At 44.7% G+C, this 14,578-nt stretch overlaps 2 protein-coding genes across 8 annotated transcripts in view; one reads left to right on the forward strand and one right to left on the reverse strand.

Annotated features, from left to right (window-relative positions):
* CRYBG3 (crystallin beta-gamma domain containing 3) overlaps nucleotides 1-2,741 on the forward strand; it is a 70,086-nt gene extending 67,345 nt beyond the window's left edge. Inside the window, 2 exon segments of the mRNA XM_017731420.1 lie at nucleotides 202-367; nucleotides 848-2,741. Of these exon segments, the coding sequence (XP_017586909.1) occupies nucleotides 202-367; nucleotides 848-936 (255 nt within the window). The 3' untranslated portion in view covers nucleotides 937-2,741.
* Nucleotides 2,742-3,033: 292 nt separating this feature from the next.
* The window catches only part of MINA (MYC induced nuclear antigen), an 18,851-nt gene continuing 7,306 nt past the window's right edge, over nucleotides 3,034-14,578 (reverse strand). For 2 of the 7 annotated variants that reach the window (XM_017731434.1, XM_017731435.1), the window contains exons 3-10: nucleotides 10,523-10,642; nucleotides 9,819-9,947; nucleotides 8,908-9,011; nucleotides 7,009-7,111; nucleotides 6,451-6,616; nucleotides 5,977-6,065; nucleotides 4,706-4,816; nucleotides 3,336-3,717 (exon numbers count right to left, since the gene is read on the reverse strand). In XM_017731434.1, coding sequence (XP_017586923.1) covers nucleotides 3,556-3,717; nucleotides 4,706-4,816; nucleotides 5,977-6,065; nucleotides 6,451-6,616; nucleotides 7,009-7,111; nucleotides 8,908-9,011; nucleotides 9,819-9,947; nucleotides 10,523-10,642 — 984 coding nt within the window. In that variant the 3' untranslated portion in view covers nucleotides 3,336-3,555. Of the gene's footprint in view, nucleotides 3,718-3,745; nucleotides 3,965-4,705; nucleotides 4,817-5,976; nucleotides 6,066-6,450; nucleotides 6,617-7,008; nucleotides 7,112-8,907; nucleotides 9,012-9,818; nucleotides 9,948-10,522; nucleotides 10,643-14,578 lie in introns of those variants that run through there. The other 5 variants (XM_017731437.1, XM_017731438.1, XM_008631515.2 and 2 more) reach the window with 5 other exon arrangements.

Genomic DNA, 14,578 nt, shown 5'->3' on the forward strand with positions numbered 1-14,578 from the left:
GGTTTAACATTAACAAAATGAAGTAACAAAGACCACCACCTTTGATCAAGCAGCTGCTCAGGTGCTGAATAATCTGTTCCTCGCTTGCTTGCCAGGCTTCTTACCAACCACAGCATGATTTACTGCCACATGCTCGGTGCCTGAAACAAGCCAGGCACAAAACTGAGGCTCTGTGGCCTGCCTCTCACTTCTTCCCTTGTTTCTTAGGCCAACAATGCCTGTCTGGATGTCATTGGGGGCAGAGATGTGCCTGGGGCCAAAGTCGCCCTCTGGACAGAACATGGGAGGGACAGGCAAAAGTGGAGACTCAACGAGGATGGAACCATCAGTTCATACCTCAGTGAGCACCTGGTGCTTGATATTAAAGGTATTTAAAAACAGAAAACCCTGAACCTCACAGGTTTCAAGTGTGTTTTTTGATTAAGGTTAATTGCCATATTCCAGCTTTTTTTTTTTTTTGTACTTAAGATCACTGTTGCTTGACAGTGGGATAAGAAACAACAGGGCAGGGAGGAACCCTTCCCTTTTGATTCCAGAGGTTTATTTTGATCAGATCAACTGTTGTGCTTTAGGGAGGTAAGGAGGGCAGATGGCAAGAAGTGCAAGTTACAGAAGACAAAATGGTGAAGGAAAAGCAACCACAGAATAACTCAGAAAGAGAAAAGGAGTTGAAAAAAGGCTGGTTAAAATTCTCATTGCTCAGTTGCAGACACCAGCCCCTTACCTCATGGAATTCTTATTTTTCAGCTGATTTTCTTACTTAGTCACACTTCTTGAAGATTATGTCTAATTTTTATGAGCATTTCTTTCAAAAACTTTTCCTTCATGATTTCCTTTTGTTTTTAAGGAGGAAATTACTACGACAAGAATCACATAATTATGAATCAGCCAATAGAAAACAAACCTTCACAGAAATGGGATATTGAAATATTGTGAGTAAAGCCCACCCCAGAGATGGACTTTTTGTGGGCTACCAACATCGAGAGGAGGGGAAAAAAGAACCCAACTACTGAAGTCACACACCACTGGAACCATAAGCAGCAGCTCCTCTCTGTTTTCCTTCGTGCCAAACACCAGCTCCTTAAAGAACTGAATTTTGCACAAAGCTGGAAGATGGGAGGTTGATCCAATGTCTCTCTGCAGGGAAGGTGATTCTTCAGAGGCTGCTCCTGTGAAAGTCACCATTACTCTTCATCTGAAGTATGAAAGGTAAATGCAAAAGAGTAGGCAGAGGTTCTGCAGGAGGGGAAGTGCAAGAGAACAGGGGAGAGGCTCTTCAGGAATGCTCTTTACCTTCCTCTCACACTGCTGGAAGCTTGCTGAGGAGTGAATGCACTGATGAGCTTCAAGGAACTTGAGTTGGGCTTTTATGTCCCAAGTGGAACTGCTTAGGCTCCAAGCCATCCTGAATCATGTCTCTCACTAAAATGCAATATATTTTGCTCATATGGACACCTTTGAACTGGAATTCCAGCTCAGCATGTGAAATGAGGCAATAGCAGGGCCTTTTGCCCCCTAAATGATACTGGTAAGCCTTTTGTCTTCTCTGCTATTAACAGCACCAAATTTCCAGTCTTGGGAACTGTTTTTCCTGACCTGTGGCCTGTTTCTTACCCTGGAAATCGGGAGTTGCCCCTTAAGATCACCTTTAACACAGAACCATATGTGTGTGTATCAAAGCAGGGGTCACTGGTCCTGGATCAGGGGCACTTCCACAAGGGCTAAGCTGCACTTGCAGCTCTGATTTTAACTGTAGCTGTATTTTGTTTCAGTGTAAATAGCTTAATTTAATACCATGTCATTTGGCCTGGAAACCACATCTTCCTGCAGAAACCAACTCACCTTGGCATGATCCAAAGGTGCCAGTAGCCTGCAGTCCAGGGCTGGCTTCACATTCCCAGTGTGGCTGCGCATCAGCATCACTGTGGCACAAAGGACAATTGATGGGCCAGAGCTTGGTGTGCCAGGGCTCTCCTCAATTCCCACACTATGCAACCACAGCTATTGCTCCCTTCAGAGCCACAGACCTCACTGACTGCATGTGGTGCTTAAAAAGTATTTTCCTGGCTGAACACTGACCAACCACAGCCCCTTGTAGGGCTGTGAACACCTGACAGGGAAGAGAAGTAGTTCCCTGGCTTCATCACTAAATTAATCTTAATGGAAAATATTTTTTTTTCCCCCCAGCATTTGTATATTCAGGGTATGTATTTCTAGGACTATTTAAAGAGTTCAGGTTAGCTGAATTCAGATATTTTAGATTCCAAAAGCTGTAACTATGCCAGCTGTGCACTCAAACAGGATCATCCCCAAAGAAAGACGTAACTCTAAGTTTGCCATAGAAATAAAATATATGGATGTCTATTTTTGTATGAAATGGAGTTCTATATAGTACTATTTAAAAAAAAAAATCTTCTTGCACTTACTATTTTACATTCTAAAATTATCATAAATCTGCTGTTTGAGTAACAGAACCTCAAATGTATGTATATTTTTTTTCAACTAAAGCACTTAAGCTTTTTTCCATGTAAGTCAGTACAGCAAGTGTTCTGCATGTGACTTTCCATATGAAATTTTAAAAGCCTGTGTAAAAAGTTGTAGTTTTTTAAATGAAGAATGACTAAATCATTGGTGTCTCAGTGTTGCATAACAAAGTAAAGCAGGCTTTTTTACTTAAGGGACCTTGAATGTACAATGCTAAAGCATGTATATTTTAACTGTATAAAACTTTTTAGGAGAAACATTTTGCTGGTTGGTTTCTTTTTAAACAAGCTAAGCAATAGTTTTTAGCAGATGCTGAGCACATTCCTGTAAAATATTGCTTTTCCAATGGCCAAAAAAGGGGGATAAGGAAATTGAGTATGTAGGCTGTGCTGTTACATGACATTGCATATTAAAAATCAATGAAGTATTAAAGTAACTGCACCAGTCTCATCAAAACCCATCCAAGTGAACATAGAAGATACAGATTCCAGCTTCAGGCTTTTGGGTTATTTTCACTTGAAATTGATGCTAGGGGAGGTAGAGGTTAAATATTATTGTTTGTTTATTCCAAGAATGGCTGTTCTGAGGGAAAAGGGGTTTTCTTGAGCAAAGTCTTCTCCCTGTGGGAACAGCCCATGCAGCTTTTACCAAGAAGCTTTTGTTCTGTCAGGGCAATCAAACAGAACAAACAGATTTGCCTGCTGATGAACTTTACAAATGAAAAAACAAGTTAATGTTTTATGCCCCAGGTTCTGGAGCCTGTTCCATGCATAACTTTAGATGTCCTACACACCCCAGCAGCTCTCCAGAGGGAAAGGGACACCACAGCACTGGTGTTACTTAGGCTTGACTTCATCCAGCCACAGACCTGGAGCTGTGGCTCACTTACCTGTTTTTCCCCATGCCCAGTTTCCCAAAAGTGTGGAAAGACAGGTACCATTTGGCACCAGAAAGCAGTGAAGTACAGATATTGCAATGCTTTGTCAGCACTACAAACCAGAGGCTGGATGGACTAAAAAAAACTAATTTAATAAGCCTTGCTCTCTTAATAGCCAGAAACTCACAGAAGCATCAAAGAACTTCAATCAGACATTCAGTCCATAGTGACAAGGCAAGGTTTTCTTTCTCTTCATCTGAGGTAAGGTTAAGCTCTTTAACATTAACAGTGCTGCTGCTCCAGATCTGCTTCAGTGCATCCAAGTGTGACAAAGGGAACCGCAGCCCATGCGTCTGCTGGGGAAAAAGTGACAGGAACCAACCCTTCAGCAAAGTGCAGTGACTTTATTACACAACAGTGTGTGAGGCTGTGGGGAGGGAGCAGCAGGGATGTGCTCCCTTCCCACAGCACTCTGGTGTTCCAGAGAGCAGCCTCCAAAAGACAGAGTTTTATCCAGCCCTATTTTACTGAGAAGTTACTCTTCCATGCTCTAGCACACTGTATGAGGTAGGGATGTTTATGGCATGCTGCTTCCTCCTGTGGCTTCCATATGGAAGAAAAAAATAATTTTAAATTTACATTCTTGCCTAATCCTACCCATTATTTTAACAAGGTCGCAGAAGTTTATTTCTAGCTGGCACAGAAGCACAGAGGACCTTCATTCCCAGGAAGGGCAGGAAGGACGATCCTGGGATGTGTTTGTGCTGCTGAGGTGCCAGTGTAAAACCTCAGCTCCAGAGGAGCAGTGAGATTTACTTTAAACAGAAAATAAAAGCCTTGCAGCAATGGCCAAGCCAGGGCCAGGCTCTGCTCTGTTCTGCCTCTTTGGTGGAGTTGTGCAGATCTGAATTACATTTCAGTAGAAGAGTGAGGTCTTTACACCCAGTGCTGACCCACCCCAGCCTGAAGTGAGCAGCCCTGCACACACTGTTCCAGTGGATACAGAATCTAACACAGGCTGAACGTGGCAGAAATGAGATGCAGTTATCACCATGGAACATGTGCTACATCTCCAGCAGCCTCAGACAGGACCTGCTGAAGGACACAGAGGTAAGAGATGAGTTTAGTTGCTCCAGGAGCTTTGCTAACTGGGACATGGGGCATGCACAAGACATCCCGTTAACATCTCAAATTGTTAATTAAGTATGAGATCACATTACTTAGTTCTACTGTTCAGTGCCTGTATTGCTGCCTCGTTTCATCCAGGTACTTTAGGAATGAAAAGCTCTGGGTGCTGAAAACCACAGTGGGAAACCCTTTTGGGGTGTGTTTGCAGGAACAAACCTGTGCCAGGCCGTCCTCACTGGCAGTGTCATCCTCGGTCCCCATCATGTGAGTTTCTCTCCTGTTCTTTAAGGAATGATACACATAAACCATCTCCCTGCGAATTTCATCCTGAAAGACAGTAGGAAGAAAATGGTTACAGGTGATCCACACCCTCACACACTCATCTCAGTCCAGTGCCAGCTCCTTAATTCCAGAGCCCACCGTTAGAGCAAGGAAAGCAAGTCACCTTCTCAACTGAATGACCCCACAGCCACCTCCCAGCAAAAAGGGACTCTCCAAAACACTGCTGAAAATTTATTTACAACCTTCTGCCTTAAAACTGCCCCTGCTTGAGTCATAGGACTGATGCTGTGTAGAATATAGGCCATTGAGGGCAGTTCTCCTAAAAAGTCTTAATGAACAGGTGTGCATCAATAAATCTCCAGTCTGAGACAGATCAGTCTCTTAAAAATCACATGCCCATTATTAAACTTAGGTCAAAGCTGTGCAAATTGGTTGCAAAAATAACTGGAAAAGAAGTTTCCAAACCCTGCACAGTCTCACAGCAATATGGACACAAATAACATGGAGAAAAATCAGAAAGTTCTGGTGTGTTTTTCTTGGAGGGAAACATTCCACTCATGAAAAAAGAAAAAAAAAACAAACCCAAAACTGTACAAGGTAATCCATCCTGGGTCTATGTCCCCCCCTCTTTTTTTTTTTTTTTAATTAAGATAACAAAAAGCACTTCTACACTTTCATACTAATAAACCTTCACAGATAAGCAGCAGCATAAACACAGAATGATACAAGATGCCAGCATCTATGCTGTGGAACAACTTAGAGCATCTATGCTGTGGAACAACTTAGCAGTGACACTGTCACCCAGTTAGATACAGAGAGAACTCAGCAGTGAAGACTAAATGCAACCAAGAGAATTCCCTCTCTTCAGGAGCCCTAATTTTATAACTTCTTCCTGTTCTTAAACACAATTTTTAAAAATTCTATTAGCCAGAGGCCATTTTAACTGCTGTAATGATCTAGCCCATGTAAGCTCAGATAAAAGCCATGCAGAATCACAGACTGAACGTAATTCTGTACCTCCCTCCAGAAGGCTGGAATGTGCAGTTTCACTGCTCAGCAAACAGCCCCAGAATCTCCTTACAGCAATAATGGGATGCAGGATCCAACCAAGCAGAACTGCACAACCCTTTTAGTACAACAGAGCAACAATTGACATGCCTCCCACTCCCCACCCCAGGCATACAAGGGGGGCTTCTTATACTTACAGCATTCTCCTGATCTGGTTCCACAGTGATGATAGCATGGTCTCTAAACTGCAGTTTGATTTTGCTATCTATTTTTGGCAATTTCCCACCTAAGAAAAATAAATCCTCCCTTAGAAAGGAAGAAAACCAGACATGGTACAAATTGAGCCCCCTCTGTGCACTACCCATTCTCTTGTAGCCAGAATTTTTTGTTAACTTGTGTTTCCACACCCACACATTCTCAAACTTGTGGTGGAGGGAGAAAGGAGAAAGATTTTTTTAATTCTAGGATAATCTTTATTTCACTTTATTATCTCTCCCACCAGATACTGGGAATTAAACAACAGAGGTGTGCAAACACACACAGGGAGAGCCAGGCCACACAAAGCTGGGCCTAGACTGTGATCTTGGCCTGCCATGAAATGCTACAAGTTTTAAGAGGCAGACTTGGCCACTACAATCACATCAGCCAGTGTTAGGAAGCTCAAACTCTACCTGGAGTCAAAGGATCAGAGTCGCATCCCAAGCACGGAGGCAACCGGTGCATAATGAAATCCTTCTTCATGTCGGATGATCTCAGTTCCCCGGAGCTCTCCAGACGGTCTGCAAGCCTTCTCAAAAGGCTGCTCAGCTTTTTGGTGGAGTCAGCTGTGTTCACCTGCTGAAAACCCAGACAGAAGTCAAGTTGAACAGACCAGGCCTAACACAGTGCAGCAAAGCAGTGAAAATCTGGACCCTCCTCTTTTATCTTTGCTTAGTCCCAAACCAAGCTTTCTTTTACACATTCCCCACGAGCTGTTCACAAATCAAAGCTGGAGCTCACTCTCCCTTGCTCTGGGGGCTAAAGGACTTGCAAGTGCAGTTAAGAGACCCTTGTTCCTCCTGCACACTGACAAGCTGAGCAGCAGCATGACAGCACCAGCATAAGGAGGTCCCACAACAATTCACAGCTTTGCTAACTTTTAAAGATTCAAAAGCTTGGCCCAACAGGAACTTTGTCTGTCTGACAGAGCACGTGGATGCACCGTTATTCCCTGAGTCCCACCTACTAACCATGAGCAGTTGCCTTGGAATGCTCATCCGCAGCGCCACATCCTCTTTTGCTGTATCAAACACAAGGCCAGGAATTGCATCCAGTAAGAAATCTCCCCAAGAGCTGGAGGATAGGAAGGAAGAAAAAAAAAAAGTTACTGAAATAAAACACACAAAGTTTTTTCCCTAACTAAAGTAGTGTTAAGATGTAAAACAATTAGTATTTATTATAGGCTCTTTTTTATCATCTCTACTCAAATGTTTCACTGTCTGCTACCCAGTGGGAAGGAAGAACACTGGCCAAGAAAAGGAATTGGACATCTACTTCTTACTGCTTCTCTTGCCCCCAGCTCCCATCTGCCAGCAAGTGTCTTCAGCTACTCACTGCTTTTCCAAACTGCCCTCCACATCCCACATGTGCACACTGCTCTGCCTGCTGGGATCTGCCCCAGCCTACAGAGATGTCCCTTCTGTCTTGGTGCCTAGAAATACCTGGCAGTGCCACCTCCACCAGCACTTCCTTCACAGCTATTTTCAAATTCTCTTCAATTTTCCAAGGAAATGTTTCCACATATTACTTCTATCTACAGGCCAAATCAAAACACCAGGACTGCTGCTTATTTTACCTACACTTGCTGACAGCAGGGGCAGAGGAAGGCTCTTACACTTCATTGCCAATAACCTTAATGGATGATGATTCCACTTTTTAACCTTGGAAGAAGAGCAGTCTTGAAGCTTGTCCTGCTCCTGTCCTCACCCATGACAGACATCCCCAGGGAATGTGCTCCTGACAAGTCACGCACTGGACTGGCCTTGGGCTGATGCAGCCATGGAGAAACTGCACTGACTCCACACAAGGCTGTAGATCTCCAGCAATCCCATTGTAAGAAGCTGAATCCTTGGCTTGCCAGCAGGGCTTGACCAATGAATCCATGCAGATCCAGCTGGACAAACCCTGCTGTGCACACTGGCCACAGGAAGAGTTACCAGCAGCACCGACCTGACACCCTGGGCTTCCACAGTGGCACAGCTGGTGGTTAGAGATTCATCTCACAATGATCTAAAATATGCCCAAACTTGTTTGGCCCTGTTTGGCAGATAACAGAAATCCCTCCCAATCCCAAACTCAGGCTAGTAACTCCAAGCCTGAGAAGCTGATTAGGTGGCAGCAGCAGGATTTCCCTGTGTGATAACAATGTTTCAATGGGGGGGACAAGGACCTGACCTGTGTCAAAAGAAATCTGACTCTGCATGGGGTAGAAGATGAAAAACACAGATTAGCAGAAAATATTTGCGCAGAAGAATCTGTCAGAAGAGGTGTGGATGACCATCAAATACAGGAGAAAACCCAAGGAAAGGAATAACCCATGGCTCTTTGGATTATGAAATGAACAGCAACTTCAGCCACTGGTGAGGGTTTTTTTCAAACACAACAGTGAGTTTGCAGTTGTAACATTATCTTCCACATTAAAGCCTCCAGCTGGTAAATAATAAAAAAGGCAATTAAAAAGCAATCAAGCTTGCTGCATGAAGACCTGGCAAAGAGGCTGCTTCAAACAATGGTCTCGCTCCCCTCCTTCCCTCAAACCCCAAAACTTCAATTACTGCTACCTCAACACGTAGATTCTGTCCCTAACAGCAAGGCACCTGTATAACAGTGGGGTATCTACATATATTCCATGTCACCACGTTTCTGGAGGGAAGGTGACATGCCCTACCCCTGCAATACCCACAGCAAAACAGACCCCACAAGGGCTAAATAGGATGAACACACAAAAGACTCAAGTAGAGCTCATTACAAGGTTATTTTTTTTAAGAAACAGGACATCATTTCCTTGAAACACCAGCTTCAAGTCTACTATTCACACACATCATCTGGCGGAGGAAAGCAATGCAAAACAAGAAATAAAGAGGAATTACTTGTTTTGGTAGGTGCTGATGGTCACATGTGTTGAATGAGAGATCCCATGAGGAGTGTCAGCCTGGTGAATTGTCCCTCTTGGGAAGTACAGTAAGTCACCCGGCTGCAGGAAAATGAAAGAGAATTGATACGTTTAGGCCACTTGGTCAAACCTTACTGCAATCCAAACAGAGAAAGTACTCTCTGAGCAGACAGACTGACAACACATGTTCTTTAAAATCACAAAATCGAGCAATTCTCCAGTGTACACTTCAGTAACATAAAGCGCTCTAAGCCAGAAGTCCAACACCTCCAACTTTCCAACCTCCTGTCAATATTTGCTCTGCACCTGTCTGCAAACACAAGTTTTTAACGTGCTAGAACATGAGCTGAGATGCAGGAAGGGGACAAAGAAGCAGCTGAGATGAACCTGCTGCCATTTCTGTGGGCTGGGAGAGGAGCAGTGCCATGGGATTTTGGTCAGATCACATCAAAAGAAAAAGGCCAGTGTTCCACAGGAGAAGTCAAAGAGGCTATAAAAATCCTAACCTGTTACAAAAATGCTGTCTGAAATTTTTAGTTAAAACACTTTAAAAACCAAGTAGAACCTTCCTCCTCCCCTATCTTCTCACCTATGTAAATTTAATATCCACACTGAAAACAAATTTTAGATCAGGAAAGTCAAGACAAGAAAGAATTGCAAAACACATGAAATTCCCTCCACAAAGGAAAAAATCAGTTCACTTATGGCTTATCCTATAAACAGCAGCACAAAGAGAAAGTTCATAAAGCAATAGTGATGAAATCTGATTCCATTTTAATCTTATTGTCCTTAAATTTGGTCTCACAGCTACTTCCAAGAGCCTACCAAACATGACTACCTTTCTGGCTACCACAGCCCAGACCACCTGAATGAATTAAATTATGGTACCTTTAATATGAACTCATGTGTGGGATTCCCAATCCTATCTTCTGACTCAACGTTATATTCCCGAGCCAAAGGCACCGTTGGTTTGTAGAGTCGCCAGTGCTTCTCTCCTTCCAGCTGAAGGATGAACACCTGCAAAAGACCAGAAATCCAAATTTTTGGGGGAGGGGCCTAAGGAAGCCCTGCTGCCCCTCACATATCCAACTCACCAGGTGTTTTAAATTATCTTCTAACTTGCCAAGTCTGTGGAAGCAAGCCAGAAACCAGGGACAGAAATAGTGGTACAGGTTGTTTTTCTGATAAACACAGGTTTTCCCCATCCCTGCTCTCAGCTATTCCCAGCATGGCAAATACGATTCCATTCACATTACTTTTTAGATACCTAAATACAGAAATTTACCTTTTTGAACTAAATTTTTGCATTGCATTTAGAGACAACAGAAAGAAGAGCCGTGAAGTGTGATCCGTTTTATCCCGAATTTGGAAATCCCTGTTTCTCTCCAGTCACTTACACTTAGCCATTACTATCAGTACACTTTCAGCAAAACTATATAAGTAAACACTTGCAAATATTTACCCTAAGTTTTCAGTGGAAAAACAGAAGTCTTTCTAGAATGTTTGTTTGGGGAAGAGGCGGAAGCACACATAGAGGCATCCAGTGTCAGGAGCCCACAAAGGGTTCCACAGACAAGGTGGTAGTGTCCTACCTCAACATCATCGTAGTGAGGGGGAAGGCCCTGAGACCCCTGGGGAGTGATGTAAACATTGGAGCCCACCAGAGACCCAAAGTAGCACTCCAGCTTCTCCTGAATCTTCCACAGTTCATCCTATACCAAAAAAAAAAAAAAAAAATGCTGTTACTGCTGAAGAGCTCAGCCAAGCCTGGCTGCCACCAGCCCATTGCTGGGGAAGAATGGTGACATCCCCATGGGAACACCAAGCCTGGGAAGCAGTTTCTCCTGAAGGCAAGCACTGCAGAAGCAAAGGAGATCTGCCATGCAAGTAATGGGTAAAGCAAAAAGTCTCGTGCCTCAACAGAGCACTGATGTTTGCTCTCTTCCCTGTACCACCTCCAGGCTGCAAAACCAGGCAAAAATGAGGCTAAACAGAGGAGAATAAACTACCCATCATCCCACAAACAGCAAAACACCCTAAGAAAATAAACACATGCAGGACTCACATCAAAGAGAGACTAACACAAAGGCTAGACACCTCTTACAAGTGACTCCAAGTGTTTGGGAATATTCAAGCACTGTCACAGTGACCGCTGCTGTCCACTGCCCAGGCTGGCTCCAGCGGTGTGCGGCAGGAGCGGGGAGCAGCCCGAGGAACGGAGCTTTAGAGCTGCTCCTCTGAAGCCTCTGCTCTACCCAGGGGAGCACAGGCTCCAGGCACTGGGGCAGCCAGCAGCCCTTGGTGAAGGGACAGATAAAAAGTAGCAGGGAGCCTTGCCACGGGAGGTAATCCAAGTTCTTTGGAGGGGATCCACAGCAAACAAGCAACAGCTGCAGTGCTGCTACACCTTATAAAGGGGGGTGGAACAGGGGGAGTAACCCAACTGGGACCAACAGGCAGATCCGGAGGGAGGGAGGCTGGAGGGAAGCACTCACATCTGGTCCAATGGCCTTGGTGGGTGGAGGGAGAGGGGCCACATGCCCCAATGGGGCATCGAGGTTCAGGGGATTTCCAAGGGGGGAGGTACCCGAGGGGGCAGGGTCTCGAGGGACTGACGGGGACCATGGAAGGGTAATTAGGGAGGGCTCGGGTGACAGACACAGAACAATCCAGAACGAACAATCCAGAACGCCAGGAGGGGTTTGGGTGATTGATAGGGAAGGTGCCAGAACAAAGGGAGGGGATAACCATATTGGGAGCACTGGGGGAGCGGCTTGGATCTGGGGCAGACCAACTGGGAGTAGGAGTGGGGAAGGTAGGGATGAACCATTGGGGTACAGAAAACATATGAAAATACAATAAAAACCTTGCATCACCACACTTGAGGTCGGTGTCTTTTTTAATTGATCTGCAGTTACTTGAGGTCATTTGAATCTGGTTTTGGGCTTACTTGAGGTCATTTGAGGCCTGACTGGGGTTACTTGAGACGATTTGGGGCCTAATTTGGGTTACTTGAGGTCACAGGGGTTACTTGAGGTCATTTGGGGCCTTGGTTGGGGTTACTTGAGGTCATTGGTGTCTTTTTCAATTGATCCAGGGTTACGTGAGGTCATTTGAGTCTGGGTTTTGGGGTTACTGATTTGGGGCCTAATTTGGGTTACTTGAGGTCACAGGGGTTACTTGAGGTCATTTGGGGCCTTGGTTGGGTTACTTGAGGTCATTGGTGTCTTTTTCAATTGATCCAGGGTTACGTGAGGTCATTTGAGTCTGGGTTTTGGGGTTACTTTAGGTCATTTAAGGCCTGATTTGGGCTACTTGAGGTCACAGGGGTTACTTGAGGGCATTGGAGAAATTTTTCATTGCTCCAGGGGTTACTTGAGGTCATTCGAGGCCTTTTTTGGGGTTACTTGAGGTCATTGGAGAAATTTTGAATTGCTCCAGGGGTTACTTGAGGTCATTCGAGGCCTTTTTTGGGGTTACTTGAGGTCATTGGAGAAATTTTGAATTGCTCCAGGGGTTACTTGAGGTCATTCGAGGCCTTTTTTGGGGTTACTTGAGGTCATTGGAGAAATTTTGAATTGCTCCAGGGGTTACTTGAGGTCATTCGAGGCCTTTTTTGGGGTTACTTGAGGTCATTGGAGAAATTTTGAATTGCTCCAGGGGTTACTTGAGGTCATTCGAGGCCTTTTTTGGGGTTACTTGAGGTCATTGGAGAAATTTTGAATTGCTCCAGGGGTTACTTGAGGTCATTCGAGGCCTTTTTTGGGGTTACTTGAGGTCATTGGAGAAATTTTGAATTGCTCCAGGGGTTACTTGAGGTCATTCGAGGCCTTTTTTGGGGTTACTTGAGGTCATTGGAGAAATTTTGAATTGCTCCAGGGGTTACTTGAGGTCATTCGAGGCCTTTTTTGGGGTTACTTGAGGTCATTGGAGAAATTTTGAATTGCTCCAGGGGTTACTTGAGGTCATTCGAGGCCTTTTTTGGGGTTACTTGAGGTCATTGGAGAAATTTTGAATTGCTCCAGGGGTTACTTGAGGTCATTCGAGGCCTTTTTTGGGGTTACTTGAGGTCATTGGAGAAATTTTGAATTGCTCCAGGGGTTACTTGAGGTCATTCGAGGCCTTTTTTGGGGTTACTTGAGGTCATTGGAGAAATTTTGAATTGCTCCAGGGGTTACTTGAGGTCATTCGAGGCCTTTTTTGGGGTTACTTGAGGTCATTGGAGAAATTTTGAATTGCTCCAGGGGTTACTTGAGGTCATTCGAGGCCTTTTTTGGGGTTACTTGAGGTCATTGGAGAAATTTTGAATTGCTCCAGGGGTTACTTGAGGTCATTCGAGGCCTTTTTTGGGGTTACTTGAGGTCATTGGAGAAATTTTGAATTGCTCCAGGGGTTACTTGAGGTCATTCGAGGCCTTTTTTGGGGTTACTTGAGGTCATTGGAGAAATTTTGAATTGCTCCAGGGGTTACTTGAGGTCATTCGAGGCCTTTTTTGGGGTTACTTGAGGTCATTGGAGAAATTTTGAATTGCTCCAGGGGTTACTTGAGGTCATTCGAGGCCTTTTTTGGGGTTACTTGAGGTCATTGGAGAAATTTTGAATTGCTCCAGGGGTTACTTGAGGTCATTCGAGGCCTTTTTTGGGGTTACTTGAGGTCATTGGAGAAATTTTGAATTGCTCCAGGGGTTACTTGAGGTCATTCGAGGCCTTTTTTGGGGTTACTTGAGGTCATTGGAGAAATTTTGAATTGCTCCAGGGGTTACTTGAGGTCATTCGAGGCCTTTTTTGGGGTTACTTGAGGTCATTGGAGAAATTTTGAATTGCTCCAGGGGTTACTTGAGGTCATTCGAGGCCTTTTTTGGGGTTACTTGAGGTCATTGGAGAAATTTTGAATTGCTCCAGGGGTTACTTGAGGTCATTCGAGGCCTTTTTTGGGGTTACTTGAGGTCATTGGAGAAATTTTGAATTGCTCCAGGGGTTACTTGAGGTCATTCGAGGCCTTTTTTGGGGTTACTTGAGGTCATTGGAGAAATTTTGAATTGCTCCAGGGGTTACTTGAGGTCATTCGAGGCCTTTTTTGGGGTTACTTGAGGTCATTGGAGAAATTTTGAATTGCTCCAGGGGTTACTTGAGGTCATTCGAGGCCTTTTTTGGGGTTACTTGAGGTCATTGGAGAAATTTTGAATTGCTCCAGGGGTTACTTGAGGTCATTCGAGGCCTTTTTTGGGGTTACTTGAGGTCATTGGAGAAATTTTGAATTGCTCCAGGGGTTACTTGAGGTCATTCGAGGCCTTTTTTGGGGTTACTTGAGGTCATTGGAGAAATTTTGAATTGCTCCAGGGGTTACTTGAGGTCATTCGAGGCCTTTTTTGGGGTTACTTGAGGTCATTGGAGAAATTTTGAATTGCTCCAGGGGTTACTTGAGGTCATTTGAGGCCTGATTGGGGTTACTTGAGGTCACTGGGGTTACTTGAGTGTCACAGTGACCGCTGCTGTCCACTGCCCAGGCTGGCTCCAGCGGTGTGCGGCAGGAGCGGGGAGCAGCCCGAGGCACGGAGCTTTAGAGCTGCTCCTCTGAAGCCTCTGCTCTACCCAGGGGAGCACAGGCTCCAGGCACTGGGGCAGGCAGCAGGCCCTGGTGGAGGGGAC

The sequence above is a fragment of the Corvus brachyrhynchos genome, unplaced genomic scaffold, assembly GCF_000691975.1.
Source record: "Corvus brachyrhynchos isolate BGI_N302 unplaced genomic scaffold, ASM69197v1 scaffold152, whole genome shotgun sequence".
NCBI classification, from domain to species: Eukaryota; Metazoa; Chordata; class Aves; order Passeriformes; family Corvidae; genus Corvus; species Corvus brachyrhynchos.